The sequence below is a fragment of the Ambystoma mexicanum genome, chromosome 10 (assembly GCF_040938575.1).
Source record: "Ambystoma mexicanum isolate Mex_15411 chromosome 10, UKY_AmexF1_1, whole genome shotgun sequence".
Taxonomy (NCBI): Eukaryota; Metazoa; Chordata; class Amphibia; order Caudata; family Ambystomatidae; genus Ambystoma; species Ambystoma mexicanum.
In genome coordinates this window covers 1568969254-1568991942 of record NC_090932.1, presented here as the reverse complement: position 1 = coordinate 1568991942, position 22689 = coordinate 1568969254, and the positions used below count along the sequence as shown (strand labels likewise).

Genomic DNA, 22689 nt, shown 5'->3' with positions numbered 1-22689 from the left:
GTGGGTCGGGTCGTTCCGGCTCTGCAAAGGGCGACGTGTGCACACCGGGCACCGGATGCTGCGAAGTCTAGCTGACCCTGCAGTAGGACGGCTTCGACGGCGGTTGAAGCAGCTCGGCACAGCTGCTTCAGGATCTTGCAGGGCTCCTGCCCTGGGGAGAGTGGGCTGAGGCTGCGACGAATCCACAGGTGAGGAGGAGGAGGTGAAGTCAGTGGGTGAATCTTTGTTTACTGTCAAACCTGAGAGTTTGCAACGCCCAAGAATGGCCAGTCTTGAAAAATATCAGGAGTTGGTAAATGCTATACAAGGGATTAATGTGGAAGTACAGACCCTAAAGACAGACCATGCGACTCTTAGAGCTGACAATACTGCCTTAAGGCAACAGTTGCTCCAGAGGGAAGATACCCGAGGTGATCTCCCCTCGTTACCGCTATCTTGTGGCAAGTTTGATGGGAACCCGAAACGGATTAAAGAATATTTGGATGCTTGTTTGGTATATTTTAGATTCCGACCTAAAGCTTTTGAGCAGGACCAGGTTAAGGTCGGCTTTCTAATATCCAACATGGTGGGAAATTCCCTAGCATGGGCCACCCCACTTGTGACAAGCGCAGATCCTGTCCTAAATGACTACGGTCAGTTCGTACAACTGTTCCGTGGCCGTTTTGAGAGGCCTGAAGTACAATACTCTTCATATGAGCATCTATTGGATACCAGACAAGGGACATCGGATGTGCAAACTTATATTTCCACTTTTCAAAGATTAGCGCAAGAAACCGGATGGCTGGATTCTGCCAAACAAACACTATTTAGAAGAGGGTTACATGATGAAATAAAGGACGAACTGGCTCGGATAGCCAGACCCTCCACCTTCCAAGACCTGATTACACTAGCCCTACAGATTGAATACCGTATCAACGAAAGGCGAATAGAGAAGAAGAGACCCAAGTCCAACCCTCCACTAGCTCCTCACCTGTCTATCCCTTCGGACAAAACACCTTTGATGTCAAGTTCTGAAGAACCTATGCAGATTGGATCGACTAGAGGGCCACTGACTGCCGCAGAAACAAAGCGAAGAAAGGACTTAGGTCTTTGTTTATATTGTGGTTCAGAGAGACACCTGCTTCGAGATTGCCCGGAAGTCCCTCCAAGAAGGACGGGAAACGACAAACCCCAACCCTGAACAGGGACAAGGAAGGGGTTCAAACCGTTAATCCCTGTCTACCTACCCCATCAGCCACCTTGGACACCTCACACCATTTAATGGTATTCAAGGTACAGCTTAAGTGGACAAACCACAGTGGTGTCGAATGTCTTGCAATGTTAGACAGTGGGGCTGCTGGTAACTTCATGGACGACCAATGGGCCCATGCCCAATCCGCACCAAGAAGAGCCAAGACGCAGCCTATTCCGGTTGAGTGTGTGGATGGCACTCCCCTGACTTCAGGACCAATTCTTGAAGAAACCCAGGAGTTATCAGTCCAGATGCAGTTCCATCAAGAACTGAGTTTTGATCTAATTAGGGCGGCACATATTCCAGTAATACTGGGCATGCCTTGGCTTAGAAAGCATAATCCTTGTATAGACTGGAAGGCCAATACCGTAGAATTCCGATCTGACTATTGTTCGGGTGCTTGTCTTTCTTCCACAGAAAGATCAGTAACTCAGGAAGGACCAACGCCCATATGCAATGTAAACCTTATTCCTTCACAATACAGAGACTACTCTGATGTTTTTTTGGATGTGCATCCCAGGCCTTTGCCTCCACACAGACCAGAAGACTGCAAAATAGAACTACAACCAGGGGCGGTGGTTCCATTTGGCCGTATGTTTCCCTTATCTCTCCCTGAAAAAGAAGCCTTGAGGGACTACTTAAAGACCAACCTTCAAAACGGATCGATTCAAGCCTCCACTTCTTCAGCAGGTGCATCCCTGTTCTTCATTCCAAAGAAAGGATCTACCGAACTCCGGCCTTGTATAGATTATAGAGGCCTCAACAGTTCTACAATTAGAGACAGATATCCCATGCCGCTCATTAAAGATATAATGGAGGCAGCACAGAAGGCTACCTGGTTCACCAAGTTGGATCTGAGGGGTGCTTATCACCTACTCAGAATAAAACAAGGTGACGAATGGAAGACCGCATTCAGGACGCCTTTGGGACATTACGAATACCGAGTTATGCCCTTTGGTTTAGTCAACGCTCCTGCTCAATTCCAACGCTTTATGGACAAGATCTTTGCAGACCTTCTATTCACATCAGTCATAGTGTACCTGGATGACATTCTGGTTTATTCAAGCACTCTGGAAGCCGATCGCCAACACGTCAGAGAGGTGTAACAAAGACTCCGTCATCACCACCTTCTGGCCAAACCCGAAAAATGCATATTCGAAGGCAAGACGGTTCCATATTTAGGATTTCTTTCTCTTAAGTGCAAATCTGATTGAGATGGACCCACAGAAGACTGCAGCAGTTACCCAATGTCCTGTACCTAAATCAGTTAAAGATATACAGCATTTTTTAGGCCTAGCAAACTTCTATAGAAAGTTCATCAATGGATTCTTAGAAATGGTCCTACCCCTGACTGCACTGTTAAAGAAGGCTGTGAAGTTTACGTGGTGCCCAGAAGCAGATAAGGCTTTTAGACAACTTAAAGAAGCCTTTACCACGGCACCGGTACTTAGACAACCAGACCAGATGTTACCCTTCATTCTAGAAACCGACGCCTCCTACGTCGCAATAGGTGCCGCTCTTCTGCAGAAAAAGGAAGATCAAACGGAACACCCCATCGCCTACTATTCAAGGACACTAAACCCTAGTGAACGAAACTATTCAGTACTCGAAAAGGAACTCCTTGCAATTAAAAGAGCCTGTGAGGAATGGAGGCATTTACTACAAGGGGCCCAACACCCCTTTCTTGTACGCACAGATCACAGGAACTTAAGCGTGCTACAACAGCTGGAATGCCGAAATTCACGCCATGCCAGATGGGCCTATTTTTCTTCCCAATTTGACTTCACACTTACCTATGTACCTGGGAGGAACAATCAGCTCGCAGATGCTTTATCCAGAAGTAACGGAGAAGAATCAGGAAAATACACAGGTCAAGAACTTCTGTTGTCAGGAAAAAGATTTATTGGCACAGTGAACTTGTTTCTACAACAGGTATACGACTCACAAAGGAAGACATCTTTACCCCCGGGGGAATCACTAAACAGAATAGGGAAATTCTGGTTTAGGGAGAACCCACTGCATTTACCTACGCAAGAGCTCCAGTCCATGGCCCTATCTTGGTGTCATGACACACCAACGGCAGGACACAAGGGTCAAGCGGCCACCTTGCAACTCATTAGAAGAAATTTCTGGTGGCCTACAGTCGTCAAGGATACCAAGAGATACTTCTCTTCCTGTCCTATCTGTGCCCAGAGCAAATATAGCACGGCGAAACCATTGGGTCTGTTACAACAGGAAGAACCCCCAGCTGGACCCTGGCAACATGTTTCAATGGACTTCATTGTTGACTTACCCAATTCTGGAGGACATACAGCCATAATGGTTGTGGTGGATTCTTTCAGTAAGCTGGCTCACTTTATCGCCTTGTCAGGCACACCGTCCGCTTCAATGACGGCTGAAAAGTTTCTACGTGAAGTGGTCCGACTACATGATATACCATGTGCCATTGTATCGGATAGAGGAACCAATTCACCTCGAAATTCTGGACCCTTCTTTGTAAACAATTACAAGTACAACAAGCCTTATCATCCGGATACCACCCAGAAAGCAATGGTCAAACTGAACGCCTCAATGCAACTCTGGAACAGTATCTTAGATGCTTTTGTAACCAGGTGCAAGACAACTGGTATCAACTCCTACCAGTTGCTGAATTTTCCTACAATAACACCTTTCATTCTGCAATAGGCATGAGCCCATTCCACTGCACCTATGGGTATAACCCCAGACATTTACCCTTTCCTGAAATACTATCCACAAAGGTCCCTTCACTTGATCAGTTAATGGGCGTGTTGAAAGAAACGCATAAAAAAGCTCAAGAAATACTGAGACGTAGTAGACAAGGTTACAAACGATGGGTCGACCCAAGAAGAAGACCCAACCCCACATGGCAGATCGGTACCAAGGTCTGGCTTTCAACCAAATTCCTACCCAGATGGGTTCATCCAGGAAAGTTTTCTCCAAGATACCTTGATCCTTTCCCCATTACAGAATGCATCAATCCAGTGGCCTTCAAATTATCACTACCACAATCTTTACAGAGGATCCATCCGGTATTCCATTCATCTTTACTCAAGGAATATGTTCCAGATCCCTATAATAGGGGTTATAAGAAGAAGGTCCCTAGAACTTCGTTACCACAAGAATACGAGGTATCCCGCATTCTGAACTCCAGGTACAAGCAGGGGACTGTCCAATACCTTATCCTATGGAAAGGATATCCATGGTCCGAAAGATCCTGGGAACCGGCTAGGAATCTGAAGGCTCCTCGACTCCTGCGCCTTTTTCATAGAATGCACCCAGGGAAACCAGGGGGTGTGCCGTTGAAAAGGGCTCATACTGTCACGATCCGAACTCTATGGAGACTGGGAGCATTGGAGGAGGAGATGAGCTACTCGCGATCATCGCGATGTCGGCGTAACGGTCCAGTGTTGCGGCCGACTTTGCGATGACGTGTTTAAATATGCGTCGATTCTTTCACTCGGCGCGTTGCAACCCTGCTATTCCCGTTGGGTCTAAGCGCTGCTCGAGTGTTTTTGCCTGTGCCTTCCGCCGCTGTGTTTTTCCTTCGCTGCCCCTCCTAAGCGTCACCTTCAGGGCCTGTTACCCCCCTTCTCCTTCTGTGACGCTTCTCTCTGTTTCTCCAGCCGTTTTGTTGCCGCTTGTCCTGTTACCTGCATTTCTTCCCACTTCCAGTCCTTTGTTCTTGAGTTTCCGTCCCTCCCGGTCCTTCCATATTTTCCTTGCTGTACCTTCCTGTGCATCACCCTGCTACTCCCAGTGCATTCTGGGACTTGGAGTTTCCTCATTCCGAATTACACCATCTTGGATCAGAAGACCAACATCAGGGTTTTTTCAGCCTGTGCTTTTTCCCTGAAGTGGGGTGGTCTCCCTGGGAGCCCCTACTGCCGACTTCTTGTCATTAGGCAGTGTGGCTTCCAGAGGAGCTCACCCTAAACCCAACAAAGAAAAGCCTAACGACTCTTGGTGTGAAAGAAGACAAATCCCCCTCGGAAGATTCATCCTGCGACGAATCCACAGGTGAGGAGACGGAGGAGAAGGTGAAGTCAGTGGGTGAATCTTTGTTTACTGTCAAACCTGAGAGCCGGTTTAGAGGACAAAACTCCCAATGGCCCTCAAACTCCAACCAGAGTGGGCAAGGTTTGTCTTGGGGCCCTTCACAAGGGCAGTCCTCACAACAGGGTTTCAAAGAGGCCAAAAAAGGTCTGGAAGAGTGGGCTGAACCCCTCCCAAACAATGACCACCTGCTACAGGTTCCCTCCAATGCCACTCCAGTAGGTGGTTGTATTTCACACTTTACCCACGCATGGGAAGGGATCATGTCGGACAAGTGGGTACTTTCCCCCGTGGCGGGGGCAGGGGGTATTGCATAGATCTACTCCAAACACCAGCCAACCACCCGCCAAGATAAAGGCAGACTTCACAGGACTCTACAAGCACTACCACTGAAGCAAACCATAGGAATAGTCCCGGCAAACCAGGTAAACAAGGGTACTTATTCAATGTACTTCCTTGTAACAAAGACCTAACAATGCGCCCTGTACTAGACCTGCTCCCTGGGAACACCTATGTCAGGCCACATACATGCTGCATGACAACGCTACAAGAAATGATCCCACTGCTAAAACAGGGGGACTACATGGCAACCTTGGATATGAAAGATGCATAATTTCATATTTCAATGTTCCCAGCGCACAGAAGATTCTTGCGCTTCAAGATAGTGAACCAGCACTACCAATTCAAGGTGCTACCCTTCGGCATAGCATCCGCGCTAGGGGTATACACCAAGATACTAGCGGTAGTGGCAGCGCACCTACGCAGAGAACCAATCCTGGTGTACCCTTAACTGGACGACTGGCTGATAACAGGGGAATCCCCCCCCAAATTTGCAAACAAAACACCCAGAGAACAATCAATCTTCTGTTTCAATTGGGATTGTCAATCAACGAGAAAAAAATCAAGTCTTGTTCCAAGAAAAACAAAACAGTTCTTAGGAGCGGTCATAAAGACAGAAGAGGGTCTTGACTTGCTGTCAAACGAAAGAGTGCAAAGCATACTGCTGCAAATACCACTGTATCTAGCCAGTCGCCAAGTAACTGTGCGCAAAGCAATGAGTTTGCTCAGGATGATGGCTTCGGGCTTTGGTTCCTTATAAATAAAATAGCATAACATGCATTTACCTGGTCCTGCATGCACAGTTGTGCATGCGCCCAATGGTTAGCGAAACAGTGGTCTCAGGCAAGCAGTCAGTGGGACGATCTATTGGTTGTTTCGCTAACCTTAGTTCAAGCGCTACGCTGGTGGACAAAGAAAAACCTGCCAAAGCGAAAACCTTTTCACAACCCGGCAGTGCAGGCAGTTGTTACAACAGACGCATCACTCACGGGTTGAGGAGCCCATTACCTTCACCACACCGCGCATGGCTAGTCGACACAGAACACAGACCAAAATCACACAAACCTTTTGGAACTGCTAGCAGTACTTCAAGCCATACAAGCTTTCCAAGAGCACCTGTCAGGACAGACAGTACAAGTCCCCACGGACAGCACCACTGCCATGTTTTACATAAACAAGCAGGGGAGGCACACTCTCCAAATCTGGCCAGGCTAGCACAAGAAATATGGAAGTGGGCACTCAAGCGGGGCATGTTTCTAACATCGCAACATGTTCCACGGGAACTCAATTTGTTGGCTGACTCATTAAGCAGAGACCCTCTACCTGAAGAGCACGAGTGGCAACTCGACACAAATATCTTGGACGATATCTTCTCCCGATGGGGTTATCCCCCTTTGGACTTGTTCGCCACAAGCCAAAACACGCATGCCCAGACTTTGCATCCAGGCTTCCCCAACACGGGTCCACAGGGAATGCCCTGAACTGGTCAGGGATATTTGCCTACGCTTTCCCTCCAACACCGCTACTGAGCAGGTAAGTGAACAAAATGCACCAGGAACAAGTAACACTGATCCTAGTTGCTCCTATGTGGGCGAGACAACCGTGGTTTCCATATCTTCGCAAAACAGGCGGTGTTCATCCAATCAAACTCCTGTGCCCTTACAACATGCTTACACGGCACGGGGGGGGAACTACGTTCCACTCACACCCTAAATCAATGAGCTTGGCACCGGAGTCCTAGAATTTGGCCATCTAAAACTACCTCAAAGGTTTATGGAAATCCTCAAAGAGCACGAAAAGCAAACACCAGACACTGTTATGTTAACAAATGGAAAACATGTGTAAATGGTGCCAGTCAAAAAATGTAAACCCAATTGAATGTACCCCATCACACATTCTTCATTACATGCTCCACTTACTAGACTCTGGACTAGTATTTAACTCTATCAAGGTACACCTATCGGCTTTATCCCAAAGCAAGGTGTCCTGGTGGAAAATCCCTGTCATTAAGGCATTCATGGAAGGTCTAAAAAGACTATACCCTGCCCTTTCAAACCCGCCTCCTGGGTGGGACCTAAATGTGGTACTTGCAAAGCTCATGGGACCCCCCACCCCTTTGAGCCTATGCATGAATCCAGCCTTAAACACCTTGCATATAAAACTGATTTTCCGGTGGCTATCACCTCCATAAGAAGAATCCGTGAACGACAAGCTTTGTCAGTGCAAGACCCTTTCTTTGTTATCCACAAAGACAAGTTGGTCCTAAGAACGCACCCTAGGTTTTCACCCAAGTTCATATCGAAGTTCCATGTCAACAAGTCCATTGAACCTCCAGCTTTCTTTCAAAGCCCTTCAAGATCAGCTGAGAAGACTCCATACACTAGATGTAAGGAGGACGGTACTTTACTATGTAAACAAGACAAGACCGCTACGAAAAACAGACAAACTGTTTGTCTCCATGTCTCCTGGCAGGGAAGGCGATCACGTCTCAAATGCCATCTCCAGATGGATAGAGAGTAGCAAATCTGTATGCACTTCACTATCAAACAAAACTCTACCTCTCACACCAAGAGCTCACTCTACCAGGGGTACAGGAGCTACTTTGGCCTTTATTGCAAGCTTCCCGCTGGACACCATTTGCAAAACAGTTACATGGAGCTCTATTCATACCTTTACTCGGCACTACTGCATTGACACACATTCTGAAGCAGATACACAGATGGGACAAGCGGTGCTAAAACATATATGTTCTGCTGTACCTTCACAAGCCACCGCTTTCTCCAGATACTGCTCGCTAATCTAGGCATAGCATGTTATCTAAGCAGATCCACAAGCCTCAGAAGGGATAAATTACTCACCGTAATCATATTTCTGATGCTTGTATCTTCTTGGATTAAAATGCGCCCACCCTTCCTCCCCTGTCGAGTAGAAGGTGCATATGTTTTCTGGCTTTATCTACTCTTATCTGCTTTATTACATCTGTACTCAAGCTACACTGTCAGAAACAAAATAATCTGAGTGACCCCAATGTGTGAAGAACCATGGGTACAATAGACATCACACTAGGGAGAGTGTTGCTGAAACATCCTGTTGACGTCCCTTTTCGAGTTTCAAAAACAAAAATGTAATACTCAGCAGCTTCCACTAGATGCATAGCATGTGAATCTAAGCAGATACAAGCATCAGAAGTACGATTACGGTGAGTAATGTTTCCCATACAGTCCCAGCTGGTTATAACAATGCATAAAATGTACAATACCTGAAAGGGAAGGCAAGTAATTAAGCAATTGTATAACCAGTCCACAGGAGTAGAAGCCCTAACTTTGAGTCCAATCTTAAGTTGAACGGGACCTTATGCCCAAAAGTTCACAAAGTACCCTTAGAAGATGGGATAAGTTAGGAAATGTTCCCGTGGGTGTGACGATTGTTCCAGTCTTTCAAAGGGATTTACAGTTGGTTTCCTAGCTTCTAGAGCAGATTTTTCAACAGATGTTTGAAAAGCAATTGGATGGAATATAAATTAAAGTTCTTCACAAACTTTATAATGGAGGAGATAGCGGCACCAGGAAGTATTACGACTATTGACCGCCCTTACTCAGATTTTCCCAAAGGACTTTGCATGTCAAATGGGGTCGCTGGAGATAGGTTTTCCTGCCGTTGGATCCAGCAGAAGATACCCAGGCGCTGAGTGCAACCCTTTCCAGCAACATAATGCAGCTGGCACTGATGCAGGACTCTTCAGCACATGTTAGAAAGACAGGGGAAGGCTTGTTCCAGCAACAGCCAACGTATACACGGGTGACAGCAAGCATCTCACCAGTCACAAAAACAAAAGAAGCCTTCCAGAATAGGGCCTGTAGATGCTGAAACCTGGAAGAAAGGTGGCTTGTAGAAATAGCGGGAGACCACCAAAGTTCTGGGCAAAAACACAGAGCGGCGACGCTTCTAGCACGGTAGCCCAAAACAGAGCTAGTCAGTCCACAGGGTGGTCCAAGTGACAATTCCAAAGGCCCCAGACGGCAGGATCATGAGAAGTTGTCAAGACTGGTTGGTCCCACCAGTCCAAAGGGTCCAGCAAGGATCTTCTGAGATCAGATAGTTCAGCAGGGCTTCACCGGAACAGCAGCAAGAATGGGCGCCAGGCCTCTTCAGGGCTTGTCCTCTGGGTCGTCCGTCGTCTGCACAGCTAGTAGGCTCATCCTCTTCTTATCCGCTGGAATTGCTGCAGGAATCTTCTTATTTTAAATTAGGTGAGTGATCAAATGCAACCTTGCAATAGCAGGGATCTGCACCACAGCAGTGGTCCAATCAGGGACCAGTGTGGGGCTGACTCATGCTTGCACAGCAGACATACTGGCACCAGTATGTGGATTGGGACCAGACATCCCAACCCACTTCCTGGATTCATACACACATGACATGTAGTAGCCTGCGAAAGCAGCAGCTTTCCTCTGGGCAAGTGCATGACCATAAAAGGAATTCCTGACCTCGAGGCCAAAGAACAAAATGACCAAAGAACATGCAAAGAATCTTATGGCACAGCCATCTTAGTACACTAGCCACTGTTGGTAGCCAACCGTTGTAAATGCAAATGTTCGAACTACAAATATACCACAAATGGTAAACATGTAACTGCTGCCACCAGCTTGCCTTCAGGCACAAAGTAACAAAAATTCCCTTTGGTGTAAGTCTAGAGTGATACGCTGAAGACGTCACTTCTCAGTGCAAGGTGTAAAAACAAAACGTTCGGGGCTAGAATATGAAGGGAAAGTTGCCTAAAAGAGAAATCTTTCCCAACACTATACAAGGAGTATATTTTAAAACCGAAACGGTGGCCATTCCCGTATTGTTTTGGTATATGCTAGCCTTTACCCCTTTTTTTCCCCCTCCATTGAGAGTATAGCCTTGACTGCTCTTTACCTGGGAGATTCTGGTATATTTAGTGAAGCTCTGCAGCCTATATGTGAATGAATCTTCCTGAACCCTACACATATATGGACAATCCTCTTCATCCTTAGCTGATTACTGCAGTGTCTCAGATTTGTAAATCAGACTGTTTAGTAGTACTGTTTTAACCCCCAACCCATCTCTAGCTGACTTTCTGACCCCACAATTGGGGCTCATCTAATTGTATATAGCATTGTACATTTTGTTTAACGTAATAACGAAAATGCTAGTTTGAAAATGCTGAATACAGAATTGTCACCCTGGAGGTGTGTTGCAGTCAGTTTGCACAGAATACAGATTGTATTTTCTGATACAATCATGTCTTCTGCGTGGCCAGATAGATCCACCCTCCTCCACTGCCTCATCTCTACCCACTCCACATCTGCATGAGTATCCGCCAGTTGCCAGCAATAAAACCCTCATAGATGGGTGTTATTGCTCAAATATTACATTTTTGGATTTCATGTACATTTTATTAAACAAACAACTAACATTGTGATGGGACGTACATGCCAGATAATTGTATTGTATGGTAGGATAGGGAGGGTAAAAAATTCGAAGGGGCAAATGGCTCAACAGTTGCTGGATCCCTCCGCACCCACAAACCCTGTTTTAATAATTGAGTAAACCTTTTTGAAGTAATCTTTATGGGACATGATTATTGGGACTGGCTATATGCTGAGTTTCAGAGGTTGCATGGTGAATTGATTTCAAACTTATATGTTTGAACGTTTGTCATGTCATAGCCTAGTGGACGGTACAGGTCTGATGCAGATGCTCTATTACAAAAGGCTTCTATTAGCACAACACATATATCAACTTGAGAACACTTTCAACAATATCTGCTGTGATACAGTCTCAGCTCCTGGCATTTCAAGTTTCAAATGCACATTTATTTTTAACGTTGTTCCTTGTGTAACACCATTCAAAATACATTTGTGCATCAATACCTGCTTGAGGATTCTATTGAGAGCTAGGACGCTAGGAAAACCAAGAAGAAATTATCAATTGCCACTCAGAAATTTGAGGGGCAGTGTATTAGCCCCTTTTCTATTTGATTGCTTAACAGCTCGGTATGAACTGTAGATTTATTTTTTGAAAAAATGTTCTTTGGTTCTAACTTATAAATAAGAATTGAAGCATAGACTGATTGGACATTATTTGTAGGTCTTAAGAAATAGCCCTTTCTCCAGCATTGCATCTTTCATGGATTCACATGCTGTGACTATTCCCAGTTGTCGGGCTGGGAAACCTTGTTTACTTTAGTATAGTGCTTTTCCTATGGAAAAAACGTCGACACCTTGAGTGTCCTATCGACGACGTTATGGGTGCTTTAGGCCGCACCAATGGGACTTAGAGAGTATAGCGCTGCACTTGTCACTTCCCCTCAGATTTTAACAGTCTTCCAAACTGTTGGGTTTACCTCGAGTTCTCTCCATAAAATGTGTGTTTCGTGTGAGCAAACTTCGGTTTCTTCACGTCAGCGTTCGCTGTTTACCAGTCCTTCACCCAAGAAAGGTGGTTTTCCAGGTCCCGTTAGGTCATCTTCGGGTCTGAGAAAGTCTTCATTCAGGCCGCGAGGCCTGCGGCGTCAACAATGTGTACAATGGGGACGGGCATTCGGAGTGCCTGTACTGCTTATCCCAATCACTCTTCCGACAACTGCGAGATCTATCGGGGTTCTCCCAAAAAACCCTCAAGGACAGAAACCGGCGCTTGATTTGCTGGCTGAACGAGGGTGCCTATCCAGCTTTGGAGATCAGCTCTTCCCGCGGGGGCAGGTCCTCAACTCCCTTGGCTAAGAGGTTGCCATCGCACCAGATGGCTAGGTCAGAGGAACCGCTGCCTAAGAAGCAGCGCACTGGTGAGCCCAGGCCTTTGTCTGCTTTTGAAAAAGCCAAGACGTCTTCTGCTACAGCGCCTTTGTCGAATGTTGAGGGGTCGCAAATTTCCCCCATCAAAGGCTGCATCGGCATCACGCTCCAGAAAGATCAAAGGAGAGGGGCTCACACCAGCATAAATCCACGGACCCAGCCCGCAAGGCTTCGTCATCGGAGGAGAAATCAAGGCCTCATTCTTCCTACTCGTCAACTAAGAGGTCTTCGGCCAAGGACAAGCAGCACTCCTCAGCTTCTCATAGGTCTTCTTCGTGCCATGAGTCGACAAAGCACAGATCCCGGTCGTCATCCAAGCGCCCACCTTCTCCAGCTACAGTGGTATTGTGGTTGCAGACCTAGTCTACAACTCATTCCTTGTTGACCGATACGCCGATGACGGGTTTATCGTGTCTCTACCGGCAGCGACGGCCCTGCCATCCGCTGTGCAGCCGACAACCAGGATGTCGATGACTGCTCCGTCGTCGATGACTAGGATTAAGGCCCCAGTGACACAGGCTTCTTCAGCTATATCTGCTCGTCCTGAGATGGTGGCAGGAGTCTCGTTTCCCATGCATGTCACGAAGCATTCCGAGGTGGCTACGGAGCACAATCTTCTAGAAGGATTTCCAATCATGCTGCCTAAGTACATACTCCAACATGATGTCTGTTCTGACTTTGTGGCTCCAGTCTACGACGAGCGTGCAGTTTTGGAATCGGGTCCCGAAGAAGGGGGGCTCAGATCAACCTTTCCTGGATCCATCTGTTTTGGGCCTCCAGCCTTTCCCTTCCGTCTAAATCGGCGGGTCTGGGGTCTGTACCGCCTCAGTTTCATCTAGTCCACCTACACTTGTTGCTCTCGACGCAAGTGTTCACTACTTTGCAATATCTCCTAGGGCAATTGGATGCCAGGCTCCTGGTACCTCAGGCTCCGTCGGTTCCGGTTAGCCCGTCTGCCGTGCCTCAGAAGGATGCTTCTGATGCTGTCCGCAGCCAAGAGCCTCGCCACAGGAGGTCATCGCCACCCAGACCTCTTCCAACTTCCCCTAGGGTTTTTAGTCCTCCCCGAAGGTATCAGCAGGAAGACTAACTTGATTATTCGCAGCATGACATTGCTCCGCAGGACACCTTCTCTACCGTCTGTTCTTCTCCAAGAAGGGCAGACACCTGGGATACAGACCCGGACCTGGATGCCCCGGGTAGTCCGGCCTAACACTGGGGCCTTCCATGCCATGATGGATAGAGCCTTTCATGAATTTGGTCTCATCCCGGAGGAGGAAAAGGACGGTATCCTGTTTGACCACATGGGGAAGAGGAGAAAGGCGGCTTTCTCAATCCCTATATTGGATCATGTATGGCAGAAGGGGCTCCTTACGATGAGGCACCCGTTTACAGAGCAGTCCAGGGTTGCTTGGAAAAGAAGTTCAAGGCTCCTGACTCCACTCTGAGGTTCCTGACGTCACAGCTAACATCAGAATCGGTGGTTTCTGCAGCGGCTAGTAGAAGGGCTCGCACCCAGAACAAGTGCGCCACTCCTCCCTAGAATGAGAACCATAAAATGGACGCTTTCGGTAAGAAGGTCCTCACTGTCAGAGCCACTACGGTAAATGCTGCCTACTCGTTGGCCATCATGGCATGGTACGACTGTGAGATGTGGCACAGCCTGGCACCACTGTTAGACCACCTGCCCGAGCAGCAGAGGAAGGAAGCTATGCTTCTGGTGCAAGAGGTGGGAGGAGGCATCGAACCCATAGTGTAAACATTGCGGTCGACCCGGCAGAGGCTAGTTTCAAGCAAATTAATAATGGGGTGGTTCTCCGGCGTCAAGCCTGGCTTCGCTGCACTGATTTCCACCAGATCAACACTAGGTGGTGCACATGCCTTGTGAGGGAGAACATCCGCTTTGAAAAACATGAAGGCAGGCTCAGATACAGCGCAGTCCCTTACAACCCTGCAGGGCAGGAGATCTTTTCGCCCCTTTCATGGCGTCTTAGGAAACGCAAGGTTTTCGGGTTCTCGAGACAAGGGATACGGTAGTGCCACCTACCACTCCCAAGGGTACAGGCGTTGCTTCCAGGCCGCCCAACGGAGCAAGGAGTACCAAGGCCAGAGGAAATGTGGATCCTCCTCTTCTCAAAGAGTCTATCCAATCAAGCCTCAAAATTGACTGCCACATGAGCAGTCGGCTGGGAGGGAGGTTGTCGTTCCACCTCGATGAGTGGTGTTCAATAACAACGGACAGATGGGTGCTGTAAGCTGTCCAATACGGCAACTCGTTGGAGTTAAGGCGTCCACAACTCCCCCCTCTTCCGATAAAAACATCTCAGGCTCACCTTCACGTCTTGCGTTAGGAGGTTCGTATCATGCTGCAAAAAGGGGCAATTGAGAGGGTTCCCCCGTTGGAGAAAGGAAAAGGTACCTATTCAAGGATTTTCATGGTCAAGAAACCGAATGGAAAAAAAAATGGCGCCCCATTCTAGATCTGCAGGGGCTCAACAAGAACATAAAAGGGCAAATGTTCAGGATGCTAATGTTGCAGGACGTTATAAGGGCGGTTCAACCTGAGAGTTTATGACGTCTCTAGATCTTGAGGACGCTTACTTTCACATACCTATGCATCTAGGGCATCGAACATTTGTCAGGTTCATTTTGTGCAACAGCCATTGCCAGTTTCGGGTTCTCCCTTTCGGCCTAAAGGTGGATCTCAGGACTTTCACCAAGTGTCTGGCTCCTGTGGCAGCTTTCCTTCGCAGAAAAGGACACCATGTTTATCCGTACCTGGACAACTGGTTGGTTAGGCGTGCAACTTACCAGCGGACGTGGAGTCGCTCAACACCACAATGCTCCTTCTGCAATGCCTGCTCTTCGCCGTCAACTTCAGCAAATGCTTTGTCGCCCTCAAAGGAGTTGGTCTTTCTAGCAGCGCAATTCCAGACGGCTCTCAATCAAGTCAAGCCATCGAAAAATAGGATTGAGAAGCTCTTGTCTCTGGCGGGCTCCTATTCACCAGAAACATCAGTCATTGTCCATTCATTTGTGTCTCTCCTCAACACCATGTCGTCCTGCATCCCACTCCTTCCCAATTGCCGTCTCTGTATGTAGCCAGCGCAGGAATTTCTCACTTCCAGGTGGTCCCAGATCCAGGGCTCCCGATTGGACAAGGTGATCATCTCCCAATCGCTGGCAGACGACCTACAGTGGTAGACTCATCTATCAACATTGAGCAGAGCATGCCCCTGGTAGAACCAGATTTTCGATTCACTATACTGACCGACGCCTCACAGATCAGATGGGGTGCTCATCTTGCCATTTCCAAGTAAAAGGCCAGTAGTCTCGCACAGAGGTCTCGCTTCATATCAACGTCCTGGAGCTGAGAGCGGTACACTGAGTGCTCAAGTCATTTCTTCCCCTCATCCAGGGCCCGGTGGTAAGGATTCTCACCAGCAACACCACAACCATTTTTTATCTGCGCAAGCAGGGGGTTGGGGGGAACACACTCGCGACTCCTTTCCCAGGAAGCCCAAACCATCTGGCACTGTGCCATACCTAGCAGGATCCGGATCCTGGTTTTCTACCTGCCATGGATTAAAAAAATACAGGCAGTTTCCTCAGCAGAGGCTCTTCTCGGATGCACGAATGGCGCCTGAACTACTCTGAGGTGTCGAAGACTTTCCAGAGATGGGGCACAGGCCTTTGGACCTGTTTGCCAGCCCCGAGAACAAGCAGTGCTGCCATTTTCCCAGCAGAGTTCCTCATCCGGACTCCCGAGGGGACGCATTCTCTCTTCTGTGGAAGGGGATGATTTCCTACGCGTTTACTCAATTTCCCCCAATAAGGAAAACAGTTCAGATGATTTGCAGGGTTCCCTGCAAAATCATTCTGGTGGTCCCGTTCTGGCCCAGTCAGACCTGGTTCTCCGACCTTCATATAGCGATGGACGGCCCTCTTCACCTGGGTTCCCAGGTGGATCTTCTCTCTCAGAACAAGGGGATGGTGTGGCATCCCAACCCAGGCTCACCTCAACCTAGCTGCATGGCTGCTGACCAATCCAAGTTTGGCAAACTAAATATATCTCATGATTGTCGCTGCATTTTGGCTGCGGCAAGGGCTTCGTCTACCAACGCTTCATATACCCGTAAGTGGAAAAGGTTGTGTGTCTGGTGTTCTCAACAACCTAATCTGCAGCCATTACTAGTGTCACCTCAACAACTCCTTCCTTACCTTTTGCTGTTAGCAAAGAATGGTCTTGCAATCTCGTCTACCAAGTTCACCTAGCAGCGATTTCCAGATTACGGCGAAAAAGGAAGTCTATGCCTCTTTTCAGCGACAGATTAAGCATTTCCTCAAAGGTTGTTTCAGGACTCCCCCCCCCCCCAAAGATAAAGTTCCCTCCCGTTTGGAGCCTCAACCTTGTGCTCTCTGCGCTTATGAAACTGCCGTTTGAGCCCATGTCAACGGCTGTGATAACATTTCTCACTTGGAAGGTAATTTTTCTCGTGGCTATTATGTCCTCCAGACGTGTATCAGAACTGCAGGTTTTGGTCATTGATATATGCGCTTCTTGAAGGACAAGGTTCTCGCTACAAATCCGCACTTCATTCTGTAGATTCCATCGGACTTTCACAAAAACACTATTGCCTTACCAACTTTTTCCCTAATACTTTGACTCCAGTGGAAAGAGCCTTGCATTCTCTGGACGTCAAGAGAGCTTTGAAGTACTAGCTAGATCGCACTAAGTCGTTCAGAGCATCCAAGCAACCTTTTGTGGCTTGCGGTCCCTCCAATAAAGTGAGGCTGTTATCCAAGCAAGGCATCTCACGCTGGGTGGCGTCGACTATTTCTTTCTGCCACGCTAAAGCCAACAAGCCTTTACAGTCTGCTCTGAGGGCTCACTCGACGTCCATGGCGGCTTTGGCAGCTCCTTGGGCGCGCATACCAATCCGACATTTGCCAGGCAGAGATGTGGGCGGTGTCCCACACGTTCACCAGGCACTACTGTCTGAATAAACAGCATGCTTATGATGTACAGGTGGGACGGGCAGTGCTCCAACACCTGTTCCAGTAAGGAAAGCTTGGCAGCTTCTGGGGTTTTTGGCTCCTCGCCTGTTTTCTTGTATTGATTTGTAGTGATGTCCTTCTCTTTTTGATCAGATTGCCTTACGTCTATGTCCTGTTTGCCTGTTATGCACCTCCAGGCTCATACTGCTACTAAGTCTATTCACAGCATGTGAATCCATGAGAGCCAATGCTGGAAAAGGGGGTAGTTTCTTACCTGTAACTCCATTTCTCCAGAGTTGGTATCTTTCATGGATTCACATGCGCCCTCCAGCCTTCCCCTTCAGTCAAACAGTCTCTTTGGACTTCCTCTTTTTGGAGAGGTTAAAAACTGAGGGGAAGCCGCGAGAAAGAGCTATACTCTCGACGTCTCATTGGTGCGACCTCAAGCACCCATAACGACGTTGATGGGACACTCAAGGTGTCGAAGTTTTTTCCATAGGAAAACTACTATACTACAGTTACCAAGGTTTCCCAGCCTGATGACTGGCAATATTCAATGCATGTGATTCCATGAAAGATACCAACGCTGGAGAAATGGAGTTACAGGTAAGAAACTACTACCTTATTTTAAATCAACTGCATCACAACTGAATGTGAATGTTGAATAATTTATTGTGAAATTTGAACTGAATTATGGGGTGATGAGTCATTTTGAGTACTGCTTAGTGAATTGAATGCTATACACATTTGTACACATTATTCATGATTAGCCTTGACAACGGCGGGAAACACATGCACCTGCTCCAATTGGTTGTGTCAGCTAATGTATCATGCTTGGCTAGTAAATCCAATATTAAGTGTCATGGAATGTTAATACAGTTTTTGGGATGTTAACGGTTGGATTTTTCAGAAAGAAATAGTTACTTTTCGAGAGAAAATCTTTTCAATATTTTTTGCTCGAGTTTATATCACATTAAAATCAATTTAAATATATTTGAATCATTTGTGGTCTTATTTAGGATTTATGAATCAGCGCAACCCACCACACAGGTTGTGTAGATTTGAATACATTGGGCTGCTCGGTGATCAACAGCCTTGTGGTGGGATAGTTGCAGCGAGTCAGATCAAATTGTTTTAACAATTATTCTATTAATATATAAGAAATTAGTACAAAGGTTGGCACACTGTTTTTTGCTTGTTTTAGCAAAGCTGCATGCTCACAAGGAAGTCTGTCACTGAACCAATGCTTTATTTTTCTGCTTAAGTACTTTGAGTCTGGCTAGTGGGAGGTTTAGACTCACTCAGCAGGTATGGGGCGCATGGGGATTGCTCTTCTGCCTTTGCCCTACCATGTGACTGAGGCCAAGGGTGGGTAACAAGGGGGGGACACATTAGGGGCAGGGGATAATACGCTCCATACCACCACCAGGCTAGCTTGTTGAGATACCCGCATAAGCACTTAGCCTCTCCCTCTTGAGTAGCCCACAGTTAGGCAGGGGATTTCGGCACAGTGATTATTACTGTACATAGCTGGATTTTTCAGTTTATATTTTCAAATGTAGGTTTCTAACCTTTTAATCATGTTGGCTCAATCTATCACTACATCGGGCAGTTTAATGGGAGACTGCAGCTCCAGGGCTACCAACGAAAAAGTCCGATATCTGATTGTCCTCAACCTACTGAAGTAGAAAGGGCTTACAGTACCAAACCCATGTGAACACAAACTGAGCAGGTCAAATTGATGACATGGGAGCGTATGGCAATTTTGCATAGTTCTAGCTATCTGCTGTTAGTTTCCCCCAAAGCTTCTACACAGAAGTCGTCCTTGTTACTCCACGGGACGCAGCACCAGTCTATGAATAAGTATGTTAAGCAAATTATTCAGAGCTCTTATGCGAGTAAAGTGGTCTCCAAAGAGTTCTATATTTTATCCCCTGCGTAAAGACATGTTGGGGAAAGTAAGGACATTTTCCATTTAGTGGGGAGATGGAGTGGGAGAGACTTTTCTTTCCTGGTGAAGGATCTGTGTAGGTGGCAGGCTTTGTATTCTTTAGGGTGAGCATTTTCATTTAGGTAGGTGATGTTTGGAACCTCTCTCAAATGTTGGTGTCCTGTTACTTTTCTAATTTCGCAATATTTCTTTTCAGAAGCCAATCCATTCCTGCAATCGGTGTACCGGTACATGACATCAAAACTGCTGCAACTTCCCGACAAGCACTCCGTCACTGCACTTCTCAACACGTGGGCACAGAGCATCCGTCAAGCCTGCCTGTCCGCTGCATAGCAATGACCTACTGTTGCCACAAGAACTGTACCACAGAATTCAGTTACATCCTTCCTCCAGGCTTTGGGATCTTGATCGTTGTGGGGAATAGACATGGGCCTTACATTATTTTGTATCGAAGTGTCTGGTTGAGTAGGAAACCTAATGCTAGTTAGACTTTGCTTCTGTGCTTCGACTTCATGCCCCAGTGGAACTCCAGGCATCCCCCTGTACAATGCCTGTGTATGTATCTCTGTTTTGGAGGTTAAAGGGAGGGCCTATATTGTCTTCTCAAAGAAGAGTTATCTTGTAGACTTCCATTAGGAAGTCGGATTTGTTTGGGGGCATTTCGTGTGTGTGCGCTTGGATTTCCCTCCCATTGACCCAATTCCTGGAAGCTGTTGGATGTCTTGCCCTGCAGCACTTCCGGTCATGCCTTGGCAAAGGACTACATCGCACGTTTGTGCATGAAAATCGTCATCCATTGCAAGACTGATGCTTCCCAACTACGTTTCTGGCCAAACAGCGGTAATATGAGGACTTGTGGTGTGGGGGTCTATTTAACTACCAGTGTGGGTTGGCTCCTGCAAGGGTCTCTTTTGGCTATTCTATCCAAATATTTATTTTGCATGGTCCCAGTTTCAATACAATATCATGTGATGGTGATGGCGGCGGTAGCATTGGAGGAGTAGGTGAGTTTGGGGTTTTCCTTTGCAGATTGTAGTAGACCAAGCTCTGTGCACATGGGTAACCCCTTGGTATTTAAAAACATGAGACCGTTTGGCCCCATCTTGCTACTTGTATTAACAGCAATGAGGACGTTGCCTTGTGTTTATCTGGTTCTAGACATTGTTTTTGCTTTGAACGGTTGGGAGTGTGGCAGGAAAGGCCCTTAAAGTGTCCCTCCTCCACATTCCTGTGTGCATACTTGTTGCACCTCCTTAAATGGCCTCACAGGCAGGGAGACCCATGTGTATCCCAACTGTGAACTATTCATGTTTTCTCCTTTTATCGGAGAGCTAGTGAAAGTGAAATGTGGGTGTTCATCAGTATTTTAGACTCTTCTAAATAATCTTGGACCCTTTCAAAGAAAGGGGGAGGTTTATACAGCATTTAAAAAGCTTTCTTTGAATATGCGTTCAGCATGGATTGCTTTAAGGAAATGTTCATATATTACATGCAATCCTCTTGGGTTTCTCTATTTAAATCTAATTCCTATGTCTCCAAGCAGTTTGCACAACTTAATGCGCTACGTAGGTCTGGTATCGGTTCTTCACAGGATTTCCAGGAAATTACCAACACAAGTATGTGTATATATAGTATGTCACCGCTGATTGCGAGGCAGCCAATATCAATATTTTGTACACCAATTAATACATTTGTTACTCTATTGTTTATGAAAATAAATTTTATTATCCTGTGTTTAAAAAGCTACAAATGTCCCGTTTCCATAATCTTCGCTTTCCACCACCTTCTGGGAAATTAATACGTGCAGTGTGCAGCATGGAAAAGCCAAATCCAGATAGGACCCAATAGTAATGTGTGTGTAGCTATGAGGCTAGCTGACACTGGGGACCTCACAGAAGCTACTAGAAATGTCTAAGAACCCTCTGTACAGTAATGTGACAGGATTCTGAAAGGTTTTGCCCTGCAAGTGGTGCTGGGAATATTCAGTCTTGTACTGAACATTAATATTTAAATGTTATCATGCAAAGGATACATCTTAATATTATTTTAAATGTGTTTTGCTCTGTGAACCTATTGATTTACATGTTGATCAGTGTTTTTTTATATAGCAGTTAAAGTTATTACCAAATGTAATGGAACATAATACATCGACCTTAGAAGAATGTAGGGTGGAGTCTGCCATGCTAGGATTCGAACTGGAACGCGTGATCTGCCAGTCTGAGTAGAAAGGAAAACTGCAGAAGCAGGAAATTGTAAACAATGGATACAATGAGTGTAAAGGAAAAAATGCAGTCGACTATGCGTAGTATACTACTGTTGAAACCAAGGTCCTAACAAACCAATTTATGCATAAAAGTAAACTGACGTTTAGCTGAAGTATGAAATTGCAAGTGTGTTCAGATTTACAAGTTCCACTTAACCTTTGCGTGGAACTCTATTACACAGATCCTGGAGAGTACCATGGGCTTGGTTGATATCCTTGGCTTCAGCTGATAGCAGATTCGAAGGTGGTATGCTTCTGTTCCCTTTTTCAATCTGGTTAAGGTGCAATGTCTTGAGAGTCAAAGTATAACTAGAGCCCAAAATTCAGGCTTGGGTTTTAATGTGTATTTAGGATGCACCGTAAAATTATGGGATTTAGCTCAAACTTAGTTGGCAAGCAACACAGCACTGCACAGTAAAAGGGAGGAAGACAGTTACCGGAAGGGGGTTGGCGACTAACGTGGGCTTGTCAAGTGGCTGTATGAGATTTATCACTGTCAGATATGTTCTTTGAAGTGCAAGCCCCTTAGGCACATACTGTGCATGTATATTATTCAATACTTCTAGAAATAAAATGGTCACTACGAAGAACATTTATATACTCCTATCTTACGTCCCATTTCCTCCATACTTGCATTATCAGTTGATTGGATAATGTATTTACCCAACGAGATTCTGTATAGTGTTTTGCCCATCCTAGCATCTTACCTGGTGCTGGGCTGTCCAGCGAGTAGTGCCTGCAGAAAGAGGAAACTGAGGACCCAAGGGGCTTTTCTGCAAATGACATGTATCGGAATGTTTCTCTGAAAAGCAGCACAAGCTGCTTTTGTCCTAACGTAGTGCCCCTGGGGAGGCGTAGCTTTTTTTTCTGACAATTCCATGAAAACATGATACTATCCTGTGCTATAAGTAACAACCAACCTGTTTGAGGTTTATTCTGGTCTGTTCTAGGCAACTAGAACATGAGCGAGCATCCTGAGAATGAAGCATCCTCTGCCATGGAGGAATAATTC

At 46.5% G+C, this 22689-nt stretch overlaps 1 protein-coding gene across 2 annotated transcripts in view; it reads left to right on the top strand.

The window, feature by feature from the left end:
* MED15 (mediator complex subunit 15) overlaps nt 1–21164 on the top strand; it is a 672261-nt gene extending 651097 nt beyond the window's left edge. For both annotated transcript variants that reach the window (XM_069619881.1, XM_069619882.1), the window contains exon 17: nt 19611–21164. In XM_069619881.1, coding sequence (XP_069475982.1) covers nt 19611–19747 — 137 coding nt within the window. In that variant the 3' untranslated portion in view covers nt 19748–21164. The remainder of the gene's footprint in view (nt 1–19610) is intronic.
* Nucleotides 21165–22689: the final 1525 nt, after the last annotated feature.